Here is a 23535-nt window from a genome sequence, read left to right on the forward strand (position 1 = left end):
CTTCATTTTTTGTTACATTTTAGTCATTTAATTATTGTTTTAGTCAACAAATATAATTACTAAATCAATGAGTCTATTTTACATAAGTAAAACTTCAGTCTCATGTATTTTTATGCCTATATCCACTGGCAATAGGCAGCATTATTTCTTAACATTTTTTATTTTCTGTCCCATTCTATGTGATTTTCTGCAAATTTGGCACAAACATCCGCTTAAACTCAAGGATAAACTGATTAGATTTTGGTGGTCAAAGGTCAAGGTACATATGACCTTGCGTCTGACTCTTTCTTGTTGATGTGATATCACAGGATGGCCTTTAAGGGTATTTCCCCAAATTTGGCACAAATGTCCATTTGAACTTAAGGATAAACTGATTAGAGCTTGCTGGGAAAAGGTCATTGCGGCCTTGTGTCCATCTTTTTCTCATGAATGCAATATCTCAAGATGGCCTTGAGCAAATTTCCTCAAATTTGGCAAATGTCCACTGAGACTCATGGATGAATAGATTGGATTTTGTTGGTTAAAGGTCAAGGTCACTATGACTTAAAAACACATCTCTAACTCAAGAATTCAAAAGATAATTATGAAATAAGTGTACAAAAATGTAGAATAGAAACAATATATATCAAGATGGTCAAAGGTCAACTTCACTGTGCTCCTGGGTCAAAGATTTGTTGGAAGCATCCATGTTGTAGAATTTGTAGCTTCTTTGTAGCAACATTAATATTGGAAGTTTTGTTGACTGTCATGGGCACATATGAGTCAACAGACATAGATGTAACTATAGCTGCAACTTTGACATGTTTTTTTAGTCACAGTTTTCATAGATGAAATAACAGCGTGTGGGATATATGTTTCAACAGCACTGTTAGGATTGCGTGTATGTCTAGATTACTTTTAGTTTATGTTATAAAGATTTATAGGAGGAACAACACACAGTATGTTCATTGCAGCTTCTGTCTCAGTTTTCATAAGCTATGTAAACAGCGGGTTGAATCACTGTTATTTTAGTATTCTCTGAAAAGTTGACCTTTTATTTTTGGCTTTATTAAAATTTCATTTTTTTTATTAGCTTTAAAGCTGTTGCTTACCAAGCTAAATCATTTATTATTACCTTCATATCTCCATGTCAGGATGTGACATCATTCAAGGTTGTGATCCCTATAGTAAAGATATCAGGTAGCAGGAAATAGCCTCTCACAGAATGTTTGAATAGTAGTTGACATTGATTACAGGGATCAGAACAGCATGTTGAGATGATAAGAACACATTATTGCCACTTCCTTATACACCAAGAGATTTTGTTGTCTCTGCAACGCTGGGTGGGGTTTCTATAATATTATCCTCTTTGCCTTCATAATATATAATCAGAATATATCATAATATAATCAAAACAGTTTCCCATAGAATGCAGAATTACTTTTGTTTTGTAAGGGAGAAAAAGTGCAAACATAGTAACCCTAAACCTACACAAACATCGTAGTGTGTTCTTGTAAAGATGGATACAGGCCTCACACAAGAACAATGGCACCTAATTTTTCACATCTACTATGGATGAATGGAAATCAAGGGCACAGGAAAAAAAAGAGGAAAAGGCAGCTGATCTGAGCAATGAGGACTGGAGCTCAAAGCTCTGACAAGCAACATACTGCTGAAAATAGTTTCCTCTGTGTTGTAGCTATTTCAAGGCTAATCCAACTCTGTCAGTGCTCTGCAAATCAATGTTTCCATGCTCGGTGGCTATAGCAACATCATACGTACCCTTTAATTTATGTCTCACATGTAGGAAATAATTTCTTAAGCATGAACTTTGTAGTGGTATGCAATTAGCACTGTGCCTCTGCAAAGATAAGCTGAGTACTGTCTCTGGAAAACCACGGCACGAGTGTCATCATAGTTTAATGGTAAAATCCTGCAGTATTAACCACTGTGGTGAATGTAAACCAAGTGCAGAGGCATCTACAGTTGAACCACAACCAGAGCATTTTTTAGACAACTTTACTACACCATGGCTTTTTGTAAATTCACAGATAAAAGAGAAGTTTCACTTTAATTTAGTTTCTAACCTTCATGTGGAAACATTACTCAATTAATTAGTCATTTTGTAGTAAGTAAATTGCCACCTATTTAGACTGTTCATTTGGTACTTGTGCACAGCAATTTAGACATTTATGGTTTCAACTTCTCAAATGTGAGGAATTGCCGTTGATCAGATAAAACCAAGCCATTTGAGGGTTAAACCTTGGGCCCTTGGAAAATATGATTGGCATTGTCACTTTTTTCTGACCTTTTATAGACTAAACAGTCACCAATTACCATAATAAAATTACAATAATAAAACTAATTGGTACAGTGTTAGTCATTGGTCACATGAATTAACTCACATTACTGACATCAACCACAATCTTTTTCTATACCTAACCAAGTAGTTTTGTTGACTTAATTTAACCGCCCATCTCTTCTTAGTCATGTTAGTTGACTTACTTGACTGACCCCTTCTCCTTCATGATCCGCTCCTCTTTGTGTTTAGATAAAACTCAAAAGTCTGCCCACAACATCATGTTAGTGACATGGTGGGTCAAAATGCGGGATCATGATGAGCATTCAGTGAATTTGCTAACTTTTACTAGATTTATAGGCCTAATAACTAAAAATAGGGAAAACAAGTCTACATAACATCACTACCTCTGTCCGTACTGTAGGAGGGATCCCGCCTCAGATGCTCCTCCTGAAGTTTCTACCATCTTTCCCCTGTGTAATGTTTTTTTCAGGGGGAACTTTTCTTTATTTGCTGGGATTGTCCAGGGACATGGGGATTTTTTATGCTGTAAAAGCCTCTACGGCTTTTGTGATTTGTGATAATGGGCTTCATAAATAAAAAAATAATTAAAGTGAGCTATATCAATTTGGCTGTTTAAATAACAGAAATAGCTACTAATGCAGACAGCCTATGAAATAAACTACAGAGACTAAAACAGTTTTTGTACCAGCCTGTAAACATGTTTATTATTGCTGTTAAGTTGGGCATTTTAACGTGGGGGATGGACTGTGTTCTGGAGCGGCCATGAACTGCAGTTTTTGGCACTTTCACATTGGCCTCATTATTCAGCTTCGGAGGTTGCTCTTTGATCACAGGTCAAGTGTTGTGAACTGTAGCAAGTGCCAGACTTTGGTCAAGTTCAGTAATGCCCTGAACTCTTGGCTGATTGCTAGAAAACTGGTCCCAACCGAGAAATAGTCCAGCACATAAACTCCCAATAAGTTTTTCTCTTCAAAAATGTTGAACTTTCCTTTAATGTATCCAGCCTTCCCCACTCTATCTGTATTAACACAAGTTGAATGAAACCACATTAGCATACACAGACAGTAAGGCCATGCTGGATTAGTGACCAAGGACAAAACAGACACTCTGAAAAAGAGGCTTCAAGGGCTCGTTTGAACTATCATAAGAGGACCTCAGGAGGTTCCTTGCTGAACTCCTTTATGAAGACTTCAGAAACACAGATGGCTTTTTTAAATGCATTGACGTGCTATTTAAAAAACCCCAAAACATTTGAGTTGAACTCCATATGGACCCTGTATATTTTAAAAAGCATAATACTGCACAAAATTCTTGAAAAAAAGCACAAGCAGTAGTTGTATAACACAAAGTGTGCATGTGTGTCGACTGTGCAATGGTATTCTGGCTGCGCCTTTATCTCAGTGCAACACTGCCTCTCACTACTGGCCCCGGAGAGTGAGGGATGAACAGAAGAGCTGAGGGGAGGGGGGGCAGCCTCCTTCAGCCACACACACACACACACACACACACACTCGAGATACACACAAATAAGCAAGAAAGCAATGAACTGCATGACTGCACGTACAGAATAAAGATTTTCTGATGCCCAAGACACCATTTCTGTCCTTTCATATCTTTACTTTCTTTAACTCATTTTCCTTTGTACACCACCACCATACACACACACACAAACACACACACACACACATCTTTTAAGCTGTATCTGTCTTTCTCTCCATCACCCATTCCTTCCTTTTCTTATTCCATCTTCTGTTAGTATGATGACAAATGTCAGCACTGCTCGGTAATCACAATAATCAAACTCTAGCCTCTGAGAAAATAAAAGGCGGAGATGATAAAGCAAGGCAACAACTACGGAGATGTGCTACTTGGTTAAACTAATTTACTCTCCAGTTTTTGATTATCAGGCGCAAACACTCTCCCTCCTACACATACGAGCCAAACAGGACTGCATCTAGAAAACAGCGGCCTTTAGAGAAGTCCCTCATCTTTGTCAAACCTCAGAGATACACAGTGACTATTCATCAAGCTGTCAGCCTCTACTTTATTTACTTAACAATATCAAAGCCTCAAAGAAAAAAAAAAGCTGTAATGTCACACAGTGCTCCTGGAATACTTTAACTGAAAAAGCTTGCATACCGTGTCCTTTTAATACAGAGAGATAACACTTGGGCTTAAGCAGAAGTTTAAGAAGACTTATTGGAAATATGCGACATGCCCTAATAGGATTTCCAGCCTATTGTTTGGATTACACTATCGCATCTTTGCAAGGATTGAATGGTTTTTAGGGGCATTACATGTCTTACACCTAAAGTAGGGGGTTCTGTTGAGTCTATTGTTCTGCCCAGACAGAGTCAGTAAGCACCTTCAGCACCTTGTAGAAAATATATCTTCGATAACTTTGGCAATGTTGAAAAACTGCCCTGTTCTGCAACATGATTGTCCAAGTAAGCTAAGTAACTTTAAAGACTTGACTTTGTTTTTGGGGGCCTCAAGTGACCATATCTGGAGGTCGGAGATGTGGAGGAGTAAGGAGTAGGTCTGACTCACAGACTGTGGTGATGCCTCACTGATCGCCTTAAATATGCGTACATTTGGGCCTTTATAAAATGTGTAAATGGGTGAGTCATGAAAAAAAACCCACATGATGCAGTTGTCATAAATGTTGAAATTAGCTGTAGAGACCAGAACCATTTTTGTTGGACCAGGCTGTAAAACGTTAACTGTAAAGTTGGTCTTTTTAACATGGGGGGTCTTTGGGGATTTAATCTGTTTAGGAGCCAGCCTCTAGAGGAACTGCAGTTTTTCTCACACACGTGCATTGGCTTCATTTTGAAGCCTTGGAGGCTGCCGCCTGATTACGACAAAGCAAAATGAAATGTATTTTCTATGTTTTAGGTCTTGTCCATGCAGAGGGGACAAGGCCTAAAGGGGTATTTTTTGAAAACAGGGTTTTACCCCTTAAAGAAAAGGTTACAGACACACTGTGATAAAAAAAAAAAAAAACTGTCCAAACTCAAAAACACAACTGAGGTGCTGTCAAGAGCTAGCAAATCAACAGGCAGTTATATCCCTAACCCTTACCCTAAAGGCTCGCAAAGAAGAAGAAGAAGAAGAAGAAGAAGAAGTCTAGAGAAAAGAAAAAAGTCTACCTGGAGCAGTCACCTCACAAAGAAGCTAACTGAGCACACTGACGTTAGAAGCCAAAAACTCTAAAACTCTAAATCCTTTCCCTTGATCATTTTCAGTGACCTAAAACACACCAAAACTTACATGCTTATGTTGCAGCATATATGAGGAGCAAAGTGAGGAAAAGGAAAGATTGAAGACTTTGTGATTTCCATATTTGTTCAAATGAAAGCCCATAAAAAACAATCATGCTTTACTGAAACAAGCATTGGTGGAACATCATGACATAAGACTTCATAGATTCTTTCACTCCAGCAGTGGGTGATTTCCACTGGGAACCTGTATAAAAGCAGAGGTTAGGAGAATGGTAATACTCTCTCCTGAGATAGAGAGACAAGCGGCACAGACTGAGCTTTAAAGTGGACAAGCCAGACTCACCGTGGTTGGCTGCCCCTGATTCTAAATCTTTGCTGAGATTTGTGACAGTGAAACAAAGAGGGAAAGTGAAGGAGGGAGCTCCCATGGGTCCACGGCTATCCAAACCTTAAGCCGGACTTCTTAGAGACAGTCAGAGAGGCATATCTCATATTAGGCGTACTAGTCTACAGACAGAACAGTCGGGAAGGAGGGGTAAGGCTTGGATTGTAAAATGGGAATTGAGGGATGAAGAAAATGGTAAGGGGAGGGTATTGTCTCAGGAGTTTGATGTGCAAAAAAAGGAACACAAGGTTAAAGATTTCGAGACTTGATCGACAGATGGAGCTGCGCAGGAATCACAGAGGTCAGGCCGGAGCACAGCACGAGGGAATACGAATCTAGGGAGGGCGGGAGAGGGAGGAAGAAAAAAGGCTGAGCAGGGAGGATGACGGTTTGAAAGGGAGGCTGGGGGCAATGAAAAGACAAATAAAAAAGCACAAACGGGAGAGAAATAGATGGAAAATGAGAAAAATTGGGAAAGAAAGAGAGCTATGGAGGGTGACAAATCCAGGATTAGTTGGTCTTATTGCCAAATGCAGGGTGTGAGCCATTCTGTGGCAAACCACTGCAACAGAAGTGGAGGGGAGGGCAGAGGAGACGAGGAGGGGTAAAGGAGAATAGGGCTGGGTTTAGGAGGGCTTTATGTGTTTTAACCTGGGTTAGGTGAGATGTTAATTGTGTTAAGTGAAATCTATTTGTAGCAGCCTTTAGCCAGTTTTCACATAAGGGTCGGTTGTTAATCTGGACAACAGCCAGTTAATAAATGTTCTCTTTAATCTAATTATACAAATGCACTACTCACTTGGCTGCATCTGTTTTCATTTAAATTAACCTTGAAGCTTAAACCGTAACATTTACTTTTGTGCACTATTCAGTCTGCTCAGGAGAGTTAACCTTGGAATAAAACTAAGTGTCTGCAGCCACACTAGCCACTTTTTAAAGCTGCACTTATATCCATTTGATAGTCTTTGTGCAAGGTGAAGTATATAGATGAAAAACACCAGCAAAGTGCAGCCTGCAGAGAGCTGCCATGTGATGTGTGATGATGGAAAGCTGCAGCCATTAGATTCTGTGCAAAGTGCTGCCAAAACTACAAGTTGGGGACAGTTTAACTTTAAGCACAAATTGCAGCCAATGTAACCTTCCCATTTTTTGAAATTTTTATTGTGTATCTGTGTGTTGTTGTTTTTTTAATCACTGTGTCCCTTCTCTAAATTTGGATGTTTTTGTGGTCCAAGAACACAGCACAGGCAGAACTCATCATAAATAAATTTTTTATCCTCTGCAGAGGTTTGAGGAGTTGCGAAGTGGATAATTGATCTGTCAATGTGATCAGAGCTGATCAGAAGTGAATGAGAATCGCCATGCTGAATAAATAAGAAAAGTGTACCACCTACATGCTCAGCTAAATCTACAGGAGGTCCAAGAGGAAAACATCCCGATACCACTCAGAGTATTAGACTAAGAGACAACCTCTATCAAAAAGGTTAGCAAACTTTGCACCAGGAAAGTATAGACGGTGTCAACAGCACATGAAACTGCTTTAACCCTTGTCAGTTGTTGCACTGCCATACACAATCTATTAGTTCATCTTAAACCAGAAAACAAATATACATGCTTCTGCGTCTTTAATGCAGCACCTTTCTTCTTCTGCTTTCTTATTGATTCTAAATGGCGATTTTGGCTGTTCATCAAGAACAAATGTCCATTTCCTCCAGACTACTTAACTAACATGGCAGGCTGCTCCTTCTGTTTGAGAAGCTTTTGAGAGTGCAGAGTGAAACAAGGTGAGGAATCATGGTTAGATACACACAAAACAGAATGTGTTGGAAGATTTTTTTAAGCTGGATTGAAAGAAAATAAGTGAATGACTGCGATTCTAGAGGTCCTTTTAGACACAATGAGACAACAACACCACTGAGCTCTGAAACCCACCATCTGTGATGGCTTGTAAAGCACCACAAAGACTTTTGCTCCGTCAAGTTAACTTTGCAGGCGTATTGGGCACAGGCCCAGGGGCCCAAAGTTTTAAAAGTCCCCTTGGCCTTGACCTGTAAAATGTCAGTCAAATTAACACATACTGAGACTCAAAATTACCACAAAGAGACACAAAACAACCACAAGGAGACACAAAATGGCTACAAAGTAACACAAAACTATGAAAAAAAACAAAATTACCTCATTAAAACAAAAACTTACCCCGATAAGACAAAAAATGACCTCAAAGAGACAAAAAATAACTGCAAGGAAACAAAAAAATGACCTAGAAGAAACAACTAAAAAAGACAAAAAATTACCTCATAAATGCCCAAACCTATCCCAACAAGACACAAAATTACATCAAAGAAACACAAAATGACTACAAAAGGATCCAAAACAACTAGGAAACACAAATGGACTACAAAGCAACACAAAACAGCCATAAAGTAACACAGAACAGCCAAAAAAATACAAAATTATCTCTCAAACTTACCCTAATAAGAAACAAAATTTCATCAAAGAGACAAAAAACAACCACAAGGAGACACAGAAACACAAAAAGATGCATTACAACTTCAAGAGATGCAAAACCAGCACAAAGTCTGTGTCTTGCTTCAATGTAGGAGAGGTGGCAGGGACTTTTTCATATCTCTGCCCATGGCCTGTTTCCTCTTTATCCGGCCAAACTGTAAAAAAGCTGTAATAAACTGACCGTACGTAAGCTGTCCAGCAGCAGTCAAAAAAAAAAAACAGACAAAGTTAGTAACAAGCTGGTGAACACAGTAGAGCATAAAGAACCCAAAGAGCCAGATATTTCCCTCAGGAGACCAAAAGAAAACGAAAAGGTGGCCAGAAACATGGAGCTCCAAACATTTTACAAAAGTGATGTGGCTTGTTTCATTGATTTCAAGTGGCCAAAAGAGGTCAAATAATCAGATTCAAGACTATTAGAAGACCTCTGTTGCAAAGCAGTTATATGTTGGTAGGGTCGGGGCAATTTAACGTAATCGACACCATTGATTTTGTAAAAATGCTGATATGTATGTGTGACAGCAATCCTTTCGAGTTTGAGGCCCAATATTTTCAAGAGACAAGTCTGATATTTATTTTTGGATAATTGAATAGTTATATTAAAAAATCTTCACAATTATTAATAAAGTAGTCATTATATTAGTGGAATAATCAAAGAAATACAAGTGAGATTAATTGAAAAAAAATAGATAGGTGCTGCCCTTCTTGCCTACTAAGTTGCACTTTCGTTTTGTTGTCTTGTCTTTGTTGGTGTGTTGCACCTCAGATTGCAACTGTCACTTCTGGGTCTAGAGTGCATGTTTCACTGTTTGGTTTTGAATCTGCAAAGTGCATGTAACACATACAGATAAGATAATATTATCTTTTAATTAACTTCAGTACAACAGTAAAGACTTTAGGAGAACAAAGTTCTCAATCAAAATCAGCGGGGCGTGTTATGCTGATGAAAGTTTGTCAGAGAACGGGGATTCATTGTTTCTTTTTTCTCTCGTCAGTGAAGTAGTTCCTTCATTAGCAATATTTCTGTGCAGCCTTTGTGAGGACCAGTTTTTTTTGACAGAGGGGCATAGTGGTTGTTCATGCTACAGTGCTTTACTTGAACCCAAGGCCAGCGAGAGGAAATGACTTTCTTTTATTTCCTTTTAATTTATGAACTTTTGATTTCAGTAACCTGCTATAGAGCACATATGTCATTGTCATATGAGTGCCTAGAGTAGTTTCTGTATTCATCTCTCGCACAGCCACTCAGGGTTTTCTGATAATGTCTTTATCTGAGCCCCAGTTTCCTGCTAAAAAAAACTTGAAGAGCCAGCAAACCAAAATAATTAATACACATTAAGTCAGCACTAATTAGACTGAGCGCTGTTGAGAGATGCATAGGTAATGCATGTGTGTGTATGTGTTTGTTGTAAAAGCTTTTTGATAAAGTTTGCTGGCAGTTTCACTGTTTACATCCCTACAGTGAAGTAGAAACGAGGGAGAAAATTAACAGCAGCTAAAAGCCAAATGCTGACAGTTTAGTTTGTGTCTGTAAACTTTGTCTGATGTGCTACTCTGCCAGAGAAACACCTGACTGTTTATCTCCTCTAAATGTGTTTGGCTGCTTAACGTCAAAGTCCTAACCCAGACAAAATCCTCAAACTGCTCTACTTGTCTTGCTCATAGACTATCAGTAATTCATTTCTGAGATCTTAGGTACAGAGCGTTGAGATACTTGTACTTTACTTTGATATTATCCTCTTATGTCACTTTATAGTCTACTTCTACTTAGTTATTCATCTATCCATATGTTTTAATTTGAATCAATCAACATTTCACAAGCTGCAAGCGCCAGAAGCTTTTTCACTGGCAAAAGTCTGACAGATGACGCCAGACTTTTGCCAGCGAATGAGCAGAGAGCTTAGTCCACTAGCAGTATGGAGGGAGGCTAAAAGTCTTTGTTTGCAGACACTGTAATGACACAGAGCTTTTTGAAGATCTGCAGTCTCCCTTCAGCTGATTAGTGAATGGCAGGAAATGAATAGTGTTCTGATATTTTATAGACCGATTGCTCTGTTAATGGAGAAATCAATTGATGACTAAAATAATTGTAAGATGCACAGTTATGTTGTATTGGGCTGGTGGAGCTGCTTCCAGTGCGCAGCAGTACTGTGGACGTACACATCCAATGCAGACACTGATTTGGAATTAAAAGTTCAACATTCTTGGAAAAAACACTTAATCACTTACTTGCCAAAAGTTGGATGAGAAAATACTATAATAACAAAGCTGGAGCAATCAGCTGGTTAGCTTAGCTTACCATGCAGACTGGAAACAAGGGTAAACAGCTAGCTTACCTCTGTGCAAACATAACAAAATCCACCAAGTGGCACGTCTAAAGCTCACTAATTAGTGTAAAAAAAAAAAACATATTGTGGATTAACGAAGGATTACTCGGGGACTTTTTGTTCGCCTGCCATTTTCTCAAGTCTCCGCTTGTTGCCTGGCAACCTCACAAAGACAACAAGACAGGTGCTGATGTGCTACTTTTGCTATGCAGCAAGGTGTCACTGACGAACTGTTCCTAGATGTTTATTTGTTATTGTACTGTTTTGCTGCTTAAAGACTTTAGTGGTTGTAACAAATCAAATGTGTCAGAAACATAACGCCACTTTGGAAAGAGCCACAGCATTAGTGCAGCCTTTGAAATGGACTGATCAATACAAGTCAACCTCACAGCTGGCACTGGAAATAAAAACAGGGAGTGACTAAAATGATTGAATAAAACTTCACAGCTGTTTTTTTAAGGCAGGACAAACAAAGGAACACAGTTGAGAAGGAAAACATGGCTGCAGTTACAGTATTTTTGCTGATGTCATTGTTTTGATGGTCTTATATGACGGCCAATAGGGACTGCATGTCAGAAAATTAATATATTTTACACTGTTGCAGCAACTGTGCCAATGCCACAGCCCTTTACTGTTATATATAGCAGGTTATAGATAGACGACTTTAATAAAATGTTTATCTGTATGATGTTATTGATCAGTCCTCAGGGCTTTAGGTAAGTTCTTGAGCTGGAAGACCTGATTACTCATATATATTCAAAGTAAGTGCTGGTCAGGCCGACAGGGTGATTGACAGATAGCTTCGAGCTGTCTGGTTCGCGAGGCTGCAGATGAATATTAATGGTTATTTGTCAATAACTCAGCATTGTCTGTAGGCGTTTGTGTGTTTATTCTTAGCTTGTGTGTTTGTGTGTTGTTTTGTGTTTTAATGACTGTTGAGTATGTGTTGTTGTGGTCTAATGTGTGTGTTGGTCGTCCTTACTTAATGCTCTGTGCATGTATATTTGTGTGTGTGTGTCTATGTGGCGACGTGTGGGTGTCTGCACAGCCCACTAAAAAATTGTCAGTCTGTCAAAGCCCATTCCACAATCTGTCACTTTACTGCTGCCATGCTTATCAGCGAACACACACACCTTCAAGAATATGACTTAAGACCTCTTTGTGTCAACTTTAAACACTGATTTGCTCAGCTCCTTATTGAAGCCTCTTAGTTTATTTTTGGGGATAAGGTGCCAAATTCTACAGGAAATGTGACATTTGATTTAAACAAACATTACATGATAGTGCATGGAAGTTTTTATCTTCCAAAATTTGAACAGGTTAATTCTAATGAGAGGCATTTGTATTTTCTATTAAATCTGTGCTCTTTTAGCTGGTTTGTAATAAGCAGGGCCTATTTGGAAAAAGATAATGTCACATACTTTTTTTTTTATCAATATTTGTATCAAACTTTTCTGTCAAACTTTAAAGAAGTACTTCATCCAAAAAATGACTATTTGTATATCAATGACTCATTCCATCTTATGTTAAATTCATGAAGAAACATTGAGTTGTTGAGGTGAGCTACTCGTCCATGCCTGTTTATGTGGAAGTGTTTTAAATAGTAATATTTGAGCAAAAACTTAATGTGTTTGGGAAGTACTGAGACACACTGCCCATTGTTCGGACCGCCCGAATTTTCAACCCCTATTAGTCCCAAAAAGATTTCCCTTTGGACCAAAATCCTATTTCTATGACAGGCCATTATCCCAAAAACAAATGCCCATTGCTCTCAAGTCCCATTATCCAAAAAAAGACTCACTCCCAGCCATTAGACAAGTATCAACAGAAAGAAATGCATGCAGTATATGTTTCTGAAAACTACAGATTGGCATTGACTGGCATTTGTCACCATGCTGTGGCGGATGTGCCCCTTTTTACTTAAATTTATCAAGAATTTTCTCAGTTTTTGTATTCTCCATTCACTGCAGAGGCATGCGAGAAAAGCAAAGTTCTTGTCACTAATTCAATCTAACACGGGGTGAGTAATCGATATGTGGATGAAGTATTCCTTTAATTTTGAGTGTTGTGCATTTAATAATGAATGTGTAACTGCAGAGAGAAAAACTACATATTTGAAACCATCATAAATTGAGGCAATAACACAACACACTACAATCCTCAATGAATCTAATAACACGGCTCTTTTTATTCTAATGAGCTGGGGTGCTTTGACCCACATCAGTGTAATCAGATTTGGATGTGGTTCAAGGTGCCTGTAGGCTGGACCACAGTCATCCTTGAGCTCACACTTGAATTTTTTTTTTGTGTGACCGCAGGGCTTGTTTTCATCTGAGTTATGTGGATGTTCCTCCAAATATGACCCTGGGAGACGGTAGATTTCGGCTGTAACAGATGGCTGTTGAGAAGTTTTTGTACACGGAGAGAAAAAGAAAGACAAGCTCTCACAGTCGCACACAGCACACTCTATATTTTGAACCTTCTTGAAGTCTTTGAACTTCGTTGCTCCTTCTCAGACTTCTTTTTCTCTGCTGGTCTCCACTTTCATTACTTTGGTTATTGAGCAGCTTGGGCAGACCTTATAATAATGTAAGAGGATCGAAACAAGAGTGGGTGAAAGGAGGGAGAGTAAAGAAACAGAGTGAGTAAGTGAAGAGGTTGAGGGGGCAATGAGAAAAATTGTGGGGATGGGAGAAAAGACGAGATGGAATTGGAGCCTGTGGTTATTGAAAAATCATTACCAGAGCAGCCATGCAGATTGTTTCCTATAAGAGAGGGCAACAGAGAGAGAGAAGACAGGACTAAGCAATGAACAAAGGAGGTGGGACCCCGAACCCTTACATATCAAGCATCTCAGAATCACACCCAGATTTTGACTGAAGTTGAATTACGACTCAAAACACTCACACTTTGAGTTATTTATGAAGTCTCGCTTACTTTCATCAAGAAGGACCATTCCTTGGAGAGAGTGTGACATCACTGTTTTATGACACACCAAGAAGTGTTGTGTTTTTTTTGGCAGCTGAATTTGAAATATAGTGTTTAAATTTGAAAAGCAGAAAATATGCACCTCTTTTTATGTGCATAGATATATGAAACGTGCCCATGATTATTAATGAATAGCTTAAATCTCATAATGGTGTTAACCAGTCATTTACATGCAGGCTATAACTGACTTCCTACACCCAGACACTTGATAAATACAGGCCCAAGCCTTTGTTTAGTAAGTGTTTGTTTGCCTTTGTGTCTACATGAGCACAGGTGTGTTGGTTCACATATGTGTCCTTGTATGTCATACAGCCAAAAAAAAAAAAACAAATGCCAAGCTTCTGTTTGTCTTTCCAGGTCAGCAACACCATAGATATGAGACTTTAGATTCAATGTAAGTGCCAAATACAGCCTCAGATTAGTATTATTTTTACATTTAACAGTTTCATTTTTTTGGTGATCCTGCTAAAGAACAACTTACTCATAATACAGAAGGAGCTAAAGGTAATAATAATGACTAGTCCTATTGTCAAGGTGGTGTCAAATCAACTTTATTTACAGTTTTCCTTTAATAAAAAGGATTTAAAAATGACTTGAAGACAACATGAATATAGATCTATGTCAAGGTTTAATCTCTTATCATATTCAGTATGACTAGAAAAATATAATACATGGACAAAACCATGATTTCTGGTATTTCTTTCTATATCAACCTGCTTCTCATTTCTACATCTGCTCATCACAGGAAGCTGATAGATTTCACATCAAAACTGAAACATCCGCCGGATTGTGTTAAAGACTTGGTTACATAAACACCCAGCCTACACACGGCACCGCTAACATCTTTACTGAGGTGTTAAGTAAAATATTAGTAGCACTTTGTGTCACTGTAGCACTCCAGCTTCTGTTAGTCCTGCATCCATCAGCCATTAATCGGGACATTTCAGTCGCAGCTCCTGCATGAACGAGCCAAATAAACTGCATATTGCAGCAAACCCCCTGCGGCTCTAAATAACCATTACTGGTTACTTGTAATGGTTGAAAGCCCTGAAACATCTGCTCCTGGCAGCTAAATAAAGTGGTGGTGATGGTGGAGCCAAAGTGCAGCAGCAAATGGATTTGAAATGGCTGCACCTGTATATCTCACCCAATGTGCGATTTTGTTTCAACTTTGGCTCTCTCCTTTTCCATTACACATTGTGACAAGCATATTGTTGTGCAATTGGTGCAATTTAGCAACATGGTTATTATATCTACTTTTAAAAAATAAAATGCAAATATTGAATCCAATCCCCAAAAGTCCCCCAGTGTGCAGTTAGCACAGCTAACCCCAGAAAATGTTTGTTACAGCATGCCTATGTGCTGACTGGGAAAAATATTGCTTTGTTAGTGGTAGCCCACTATACTACAGTGCTACCTCTTTTATTTCTTTAACTTCAGGTTGTTTTGGAGCTTTTTCTTGGCAGTTCAGATACTAAGGGCTTATTCCAATCCAAATCTAAACAAATGGATGAGGGGGCTGAGCTTTCTCTTGCAGGGTTGTCTGAAAGTGGCCTTATGATGGAGAAACGTAACAAAAGTTATGGATTGTAACTCAGTGCATATGTTTTGGTGCTGGGTTGGGATACTATAAATGAATTTGTGCAGCTGGTACCAGGAGACACTGATTGGTCCTACTTGTAAAAACATTCATGTAAATGTCAGTGAGCTGCTCTGCAGCAATAAGTAAGCAAATGACAGAGTCGGCCTGATTTTGACAGTGTCAGAATCAATAACCCTCTGCAACAGCCATTGTGCAAGACTACTCCCGCACCTCTGTTGGCACAAACTGCTGTGCAAAACCTTATTGTTTGTTTCCAGAGGCTACCCTTGGGGAGTTACTCTTTCCAGGTGTATCTTGCAGTATATATGCTGCAAATGAGGGTTAGAAGATGTTAAGTGTTTCCCATTTGTAAGGTAAACTAACTGTAACTCAATACCCCATGCAATATGTATGAAATGCATTAAGAATGAGGGAGAGTATGTTGTCGGAGAGTGGGCCAATTGCTCAAGGCCTCAAACCCACAAACACAGCCTCTGGATATGAAGTTTAACTACAAAGCAGGGAGCTGGATGTAAACCAAAAGGAACTTTCAGTGCTGGCGATGCAGCGTTAAGCAAAGTGACCAAATAAATTAGGCTTTATTTGCTCTTGTGATGAGTTTATTTTCACGAGCACACTTTGCTGAGCCTCTTGCCTTCAGGGTCGCTCCAGCCTGTTGTTTGAGTTTTGTATTCTACAAACCACCTCAACGTAGCCAGCAGATATTTTCAATTCACTTTAATGGAATGCAATTTTGTGTGTTATGTGTGTGCATGTTGACAAGCTTTTTAATTTTGACTGCCCATCTTTCTACTTTGTATTCAGCTATTTTCGGTCATCATAAGGAAGGGCCTCTTGTCGTCTGACCCGCTAACCTGCCCACTATGATTAGCTGATGCTGCCTTGATGAAAAAAGACTTTTTCATCTGCGTGTGAAAAGCAATCATAACTTCAATCTCTCTGCCAACAAATCCAGCGTTTTCTGCTGTCGACTCCTTTCCTGTTTTTCTTGGAGCCAAAATGATCTGTCCTTTAGGGTCTCATCTGAGATTTTGATGGAGTTGTCTGACCAACTATTACTTTTGGTCAGAGTGAACTGCTGTATTTTTCCCGTCACTATCATCTTTCTTGTTTTGTCAGATTCTTTCTAACTTCACTGACAAAGAAAGACTGGGTTGGCGTTTTCATTTCCTGTTCATGTCTCGGCGTACATGTACACAAAGACACAAGATCTGTAACTGGACTATTGATCAGCATGTTGACGCTCTTTTCTGGTTCTGCAGGACCATAAAACCCTTTTCCAATGAAATTAGTGTGTATATGAAGGTTTTCTAAATGTGGGAAAACCCATAAAGTGATAGACTCCCCCTTACACTTAAGAGAGAAATATTCTATTTTTTACTCCACTAGTATTATTCAATAACTGATGTTAAAATGAAGATTACTTTTAATACTTAAATGCTTTTCCCTGAAATCACATTTACTTTATTTATGTCAGTTTCACTACTGCAGAAGTTCTTCTTCTTCTTCCAACCTTTTTTTGATGCCATCTCTCCAGTCTTGGCCATGAGTCTTTGCACACGGCACAAAACCTGCTCTCATATAGTGTTCAGGGGGCGTTACCTATATGCTGACAGGTGACTTGCGATGAAGTGGGATTCATCATTGAGCACATCTGGGTAAGAGCAGATTTAAGAAAAATTTAAAAGAATGATACTGCATGAGGCCCACTAAATGACATTTGTGCATTTTTTAGATGTCCCTCAAATATTACATGTATTTTTCCTTGCGCTGGACAGTTTGTTTCCTGTGAAAGCATGATGTTTTTCTCTTATCTTGGTAAGAGTGCTTCTGACTACTTTTAAAATTTCCTCTAACCTAAGAGGGGAGCAGAAATAAAAAAATACATTGGTGAATCCCCAAATTCAGTGGGCACTAACAAAATAAGAACAAATCGTTGAAACAAGCGAAAACAGGAGAAAATGTTGATACTTTTTCTTGCATGAGGTCCATTGTTTAATCCACTTTTGCTTTTGTGTTTTTAATTTGAACTGGCTCAACAAAAAAGGAACTTCCAAACAGATTAGATGACAACCATCAGTCTCTCCATAACTCAGCGCTTCAACATGCGAAGAAATCCAAAGCTGTGCCTCATTACGGATGCTAAGCAATGATTGAACAATCATTTTCCAGAGGAGGTTGAGCGAATGGTCAGTTTCAATTTAATTTGTCTGATTTCTCTGTCCTATTTTTTAACACCATCATTCCTATCCAGAGTGGTTTAAGGCCCTTTTTGTTGGATTTTTCCTCTTGGATCAAAAACAGCTGATCTGCTTCTGCAGTTGGAGAACTCTCCGAGGTCTTCATCTTTCACCCCACAGAGACCTCAAAGCTTGTGACTGAATTACAGATTCAGCGGTCTGCTCATCCAAGAAACATTATACTGTGTGCATCCTTTGCATCTGCATGCTGAAATTTTACCACCCTGTTCTGCTTCATGGTAAGAGGCAGATATTGGATGACTGTCAGGATGAAGCATAATGTGTCCAGGGATCATCAGACACAGCAATAGTATCTGAGCAAGCATTCAATAGACAGTGTGATGTGTGTTTTAAATATTTCACAACAGGATAATAAGACATGTTTAAAATGCAGAGAAAAATACGGTTGGCGCTTGCACCGATTCTAAACCTGTATCTCCATGAAACATATTAGTCAGGGTTGCTGATATCCCCACTGGGTCCTGACCAAGGCTGTGTGCCCTTCTATCTTGCTTGCCAATCATATCACTTCTAGTGTAATGATAGATTGCAGAGTTAGATCTGCACTCCGTGTGGTAGATTATCTGAAAATGAAGCTGGAGCTGCTGCAACCGGTAACCAAAAACTTGGTGTCATTTTGAAAAGATCCCCACAGCCAATTATTCTCCTCATGAAAAGATATTGCAGCGGTATTGGAAAGCTATTGTGTGTGCATGTGTGTGTGTGAGAGCGCTATACTTGGCAGCTATGGTGTTAGTAAATGATGCAACTCCCTGAAACAAAGGTCTTCGTCATAACAAAAGGTGTGCGTGTGCATTTGCATCATGAAAAAAAAGAGCCTTGCGGAAGAGGCCAGGCCCTTTCTACGCCTACCGTGGTTGCAAAATGCTAACCATAAGACAGCTACATGCCAATGGACTCTCTTTCTAAATTGTTTTTCCATTTAGAAAAGAGCATTCCCCTTTTGCAGCCCTTGAAAGCATCGTTTAGTGTGGTTCTAAAGTCTCTGTAATATTTTATGCAGCTGTTTTACTCACTTGTGTCAATTATTTTTATCAATTCTTGTTGCAATGCTTGTGTTTAATTATTTTTTTCTTTTGTCTCCCAGAATAAAGTAATGACCATTGATGCTGTGAAGGTCAAACTGCAGGTAAGAAAAACGCATCTCTAAGAATCTTCAAGTCTCTGTTTAACTCCTTAAGAGGTACTTTTATTTACCAAAATGAAGATTTATGTGTATTCTTTTTAATAAGAAATCACCAGCAACTGTTTCCCATGGTGCACATACTTCCCATATATCTTCATTCCCTGCTGTGGGAGGGCGAAGACGCCCAAACGATGACTTAATGAGGCCTTGGTTAATCTCTATCAGTCAATTAGCCTCCTGCTCTGCCTGACTGAAGACACCAGAGGGAATAACAAGACTTTTCCATCAGATTATCAAGCCTGGAAGTTATCAGCGAGAGACAGGCAGAGATGCCCATGAAACCTTGGCAGCTCTAAAACAGCATTAGATACTGTCTGATGAGTTTTTCACCTCAATTACACAACACTCACGCTCTCTCATCTGCCATCTTTCTGATCTTTAATGGATCTGTGTTCATCCATCAGTCTTTCTGTCACATGATATTTCAGGTGATTTCCCAGGCGCAAGCTCCATAAACTTCTCCAAACTTGAAAAATAGAATGGTTTAGCTAGTAACAACATCACAGTATGATACTTCATAACCGTGTTTAAGTGTCTTACACAAACTGCTCCCATTTTAACAAACCTTTGGATAGTTATGCATTTTAGAATTGTCTTGATCTGTAACTAAAAAGTTATGAGATTACATTGTGGTGGGTGCATGATGGAAGGAGAGAGAAATGGTGGTAAGAAGCAAGATTACTCCAACTGATGCTCTTTGCTGCATGTTAACCCCTCTGTCTTCCTTTTTTACGCTTACTAGAATGTGCAATCTAATAAACACAAAGTAAACCACAAAAAAGAAAAAAAGTGACGTCATTAATTGGGTGTGCTCAAAGTATTATGGGAATTGGGTGTTAGCAACTTACCAATGGCACCACAGCAGATTTTGATGCACGTCTATTGGTGCAGTTACAGTTCAGGTGCTACAATTTGTAAAATGCACAGAAGCACATTTTTTTTCCCCCAGAATTGGTATCCCTATCCCCTCCCTACTGTACTGTGATTGACTAGCATTAATCACGTCAATGCGTCAAGGTCAGAGGCTGTTAGGGTTAGGGCACAGAGGTCATGGTTTGGGTTAGTACTAGCCAAGCCATAGGTCAAAAGTCTAGGTGACCTCCTCTGTCTCATTCTCATGAACACAATATTTCAAGAACATCTTGAGGGAATTTCTTCAAATTTGGCAGAAACATACACTTGAATTCCACAATGTGCTGATTATATTTTGGAGGCAATGGCAAGGTCACTGTGACCTTGTGTCTGTCTCGGTCTTGTGAACGTGATATGTCAAGATCGTCTGAATGTCTTAAATTTCCTAAAATTGGCACAAATGTCGACTCGGACTGAAGAATGAGCTGATTAGAATTTGGTGGTCAAAGGTCAAGGTCACTGTGACCTCACAAAACATATTTTTGCCCATAACTCAAGAATTTATATGCTAATTATGACAAAATGTCACACAAATGTCTAATAGGATAAAATGATGAAGCGGTGAAATTTAATTTTCAAAAGGTTGAACTTCACTGTGACATCATAATGTTTTGGAAAAACACTTTCCTGGCCAGCACTCGATGTAATATTTCAGTAACAGAAGGGGAGACATTTGGTCAGATACTACACTGGTGACATTAATCTTGGGTGTCCACCTTGAATCTGTGCTGATTGTATAGATCTTCTGTGCTGCCGGGTTGAAGATGTATGTGAAGCATCCATGTTTTTACAGACAGGATTGTAAACTGCAGCTTGACTGGTTCACCGATGTAATTAACCACAAGGCAATAATTCCAGTTTTTACCATATCACACGCATTTGCACAAACATACTGATACCTGCCACACACTCAGGCCTTCAACAAAGTTGTGTTTCTGACCTTCTATTTCAATTATTCAGTTTGCCTCTTTTGAATTGTTTTTCACATTCATGTAAAATGTGACAAAAAGCCTGTGTAAAATGCAAAGCAGAAAAATTAAGTAGGCAGACGATGACAGTGGAAGTTTCAACAGTGTGTAGCATAAAGCAATAACCCGAGGTCGGATAAAGATGTAAATGCCCTTTATAACATCCAGCCAGCATTGTCAAAGTCTCATTATCTTCGTAATGACTCCACCACTTTCTTGCAATGCAAAGCACAGGTTTAGTTGCAGTATTGTAACTATGATTTGGTACTAGTAAGGTCAAACTGACATTTTTGCTTTTTCATTTTGAAAGACTAAAAATCACCTCTAGAATAACGCTAAGTTGGCCAAACTAAAGTCCACCTACCCTGCAAAATTGTTTCACAGAGACATGCTCAATATTGTACATAAATTGTGATGCTAAAGAGAAAGTTGTCCTCTTGTTCTTCTGTTTTTAGATTTGGGACACTGCTGGACAGGAGCGTTTCCGGAGTGTCACACATGCTTACTACCGCGACGCTAACGGTAGGATCCCTCTGTGTTTTGTCAGCATGAGCCTGTTTGATTGTGACTGACATGCCTCCCCTCCACTTTTTCATCCCCCCCTGACAGCCAAACTACTCTGCTCTCCTGATGTTTCATTGCCCTTGTTTTCTTCAAACGTGTGATTGACATCGACAGTCTCCCTGTTGCTCACTCTGTCCTGTTGGGATGACAAAAAAAAAAAAAACACTCAGCTGATTTGATAGACTGATGTGTGTATATATATGTCCGTGTGTGCAGACATTCGCCAGAGGCTCTGTGGCGTGCAAGTTCCCTTAAGCGAGAGCTAACCACTGGGTGGGAAAATGAGCCTGCCTCTCACACAGCAGGGGGTGGGACAACGATGAGCTATTCCTGTGTGTGTTTGCAAGTTTGTGTGTGTGTGTAGCAGTTATATCACGAAACAACCCCACTGAGCACAGATAGTGGTTTGCCTCAGGCCAGCCTAAATGAACAGGTGTTGTGGAACAAAAGGACTCACACACACACACACATACACACACACACACACACACACATTCTGCTGTTCAGGTATTATCTCCAACATTAATCTGTTCAGCTGCATACAAAACAGCATCCTAATGGATTGTTGTTGTGAATGTGATCCTGTTGTAAATGTGTTTTTAATGAGTATGTATGGATTTGCACGTGTGTTCATGTTATCTGTGTGTGCGTGCATGGTTGGCCAGATGCCTGGTTTCATTTGGATCCGTCAGTGTAACAGTTTACCCTCGCTGATCTTTAACAAGGCACCCAGGGAGCCTCGGACCAGCTCCTCCCGAGTTGTGTGTCCGTTACTAACTTTTAAATAAAAGCTCCTTCAATCTGACGGGCAGGAGCAGGGGAGAGGAAGCAGCCCTGATGCGACTGTCAGGAAAGCTGTCAATTCCGGTGAACTAATGGATGTGTTTTTTACTCTGACTCAGACTTTGAAATGTAAAGATCCGATGGTAAGAGGGCTCTGCTTGCCTCATTTCTGAGCATCGACAGGAGTGAGCGAGTCCAATGTCTATAAAAAAAACTTGACAATTATGGTGTCTCGATGTTAGATCGGTATTCCAAAGCATGACACATCCATTTCGGGGACAAACACTGCCAAAAGTTCATCATTTCAAAACTTGCATGGAGGATGAAGTCAGTAGTTATCGAGTCCCTCTCCAGACACATTTTAAAATAAATACTTATACCAATACTTTCATTTAGTTCAACATTTAGTTTGATACGGATTTCCCACATAATAGTTAAGAAAAATCCCAGCCTGAGTCTTTTTCTGTCAAATTTACTTGCAGCAAGTTTCACTTTTGCTTTCTGCTTTTATGATTTCCGCTTTCTCCAACACCGCTCGTGCTAGGTTGACCAGTGATAAAGAAGCGCACATCAAGATGGCTATTGTCAGCATCATCAATGCATTAAGAGACTTGGATACAGCATTGGAGGTTGGGGCCCCATTCATTCCTATGAAGATTACTCAGTTGCGCATAAAGACAAAAAAGCCAAATTTGCACTGTATGAAATCACCCGGATCTTCTGCGTTATGGGGCCAGAAGAGCAAGCGCACTCGAGACTTATAAGCAGAGCATGGCTGAGTGCTGCCAAGCTGCTTACTTCTACCAGCCAAACGGGCTACTTCCTTTTTGTGTTCAGCATTCAGCCATACATATTTATGCCTCAGTCAGACCCAGACTCAGATGAAGAGTATGTTATGCACCAAACCTGTGGCTAGCAGGTGCAACAGAATAGTAAGTTTAGTTAGCATCTTTGATTTATTTTTTTGTGTTTGCTTGTTAGCTTGTAGGCTAACTGTCAGTGGCTGACACAGGGGTTGTAAAATATGCAATATTATCAGCAATATAGGGGTTTTTGGTAGACAGTGGAAGGAACCTTCAAGGTCCAGTTCACATTCAAAAACAACACACCCTACCCTGTTAACTCTTTACTTTCACTATGTTAATGCTAACTCTGCTCTCTGTACTGACAAGTCTGCTCTGCACTGGAGGGTTCAGGTGTCTTTGCCAGTGCTGTGTTGAGGTCTGTCCTGTACAGAGTGATATAGGAATGGGTGGTGGTGTGTTGTAGTCCTTTTATAGCCTAACACTTTCTAATTCTGGCAATTACATTATAAACTCATGAAATCATGTTGTCAATTTGTGAGGACCATCTTGCTAAATAATACTCAGATTTTAGGGAGTGCGCAACATCGCCCCCCTTAGTGGAGGATTAGGAAAATACCTTTCTATATGCAAGTCAAAGTCAGACATTTTTGGTGAGGTGTTGAGTGGAGGAGTACTTTAATAAATTATTCATAAATCTAACATCGGTGTCTGATGGGTG

General features: G+C 39.4%; 1 protein-coding gene across 1 annotated transcript in view; it reads left to right on the forward strand.

The window, feature by feature from the left end:
• The window catches only part of LOC121958674 (ras-related protein Rab-26), a 95189-nt gene that overhangs the window by 21576 nt on the left and 50078 nt on the right, over positions 1-23535 (forward strand). The window contains exons 3-4 of the mRNA XM_042507760.1: positions 18686-18727; positions 21120-21186. Of these exons, the coding sequence (XP_042363694.1) occupies positions 18686-18727; positions 21120-21186 (109 nt within the window). The remainder of the gene's footprint in view (positions 1-18685; positions 18728-21119; positions 21187-23535) is intronic.

Source organism: Plectropomus leopardus, chromosome 19, assembly GCF_008729295.1.
Source record: "Plectropomus leopardus isolate mb chromosome 19, YSFRI_Pleo_2.0, whole genome shotgun sequence".
Taxonomy (NCBI): Eukaryota; Metazoa; Chordata; class Actinopteri; order Perciformes; family Serranidae; genus Plectropomus; species Plectropomus leopardus.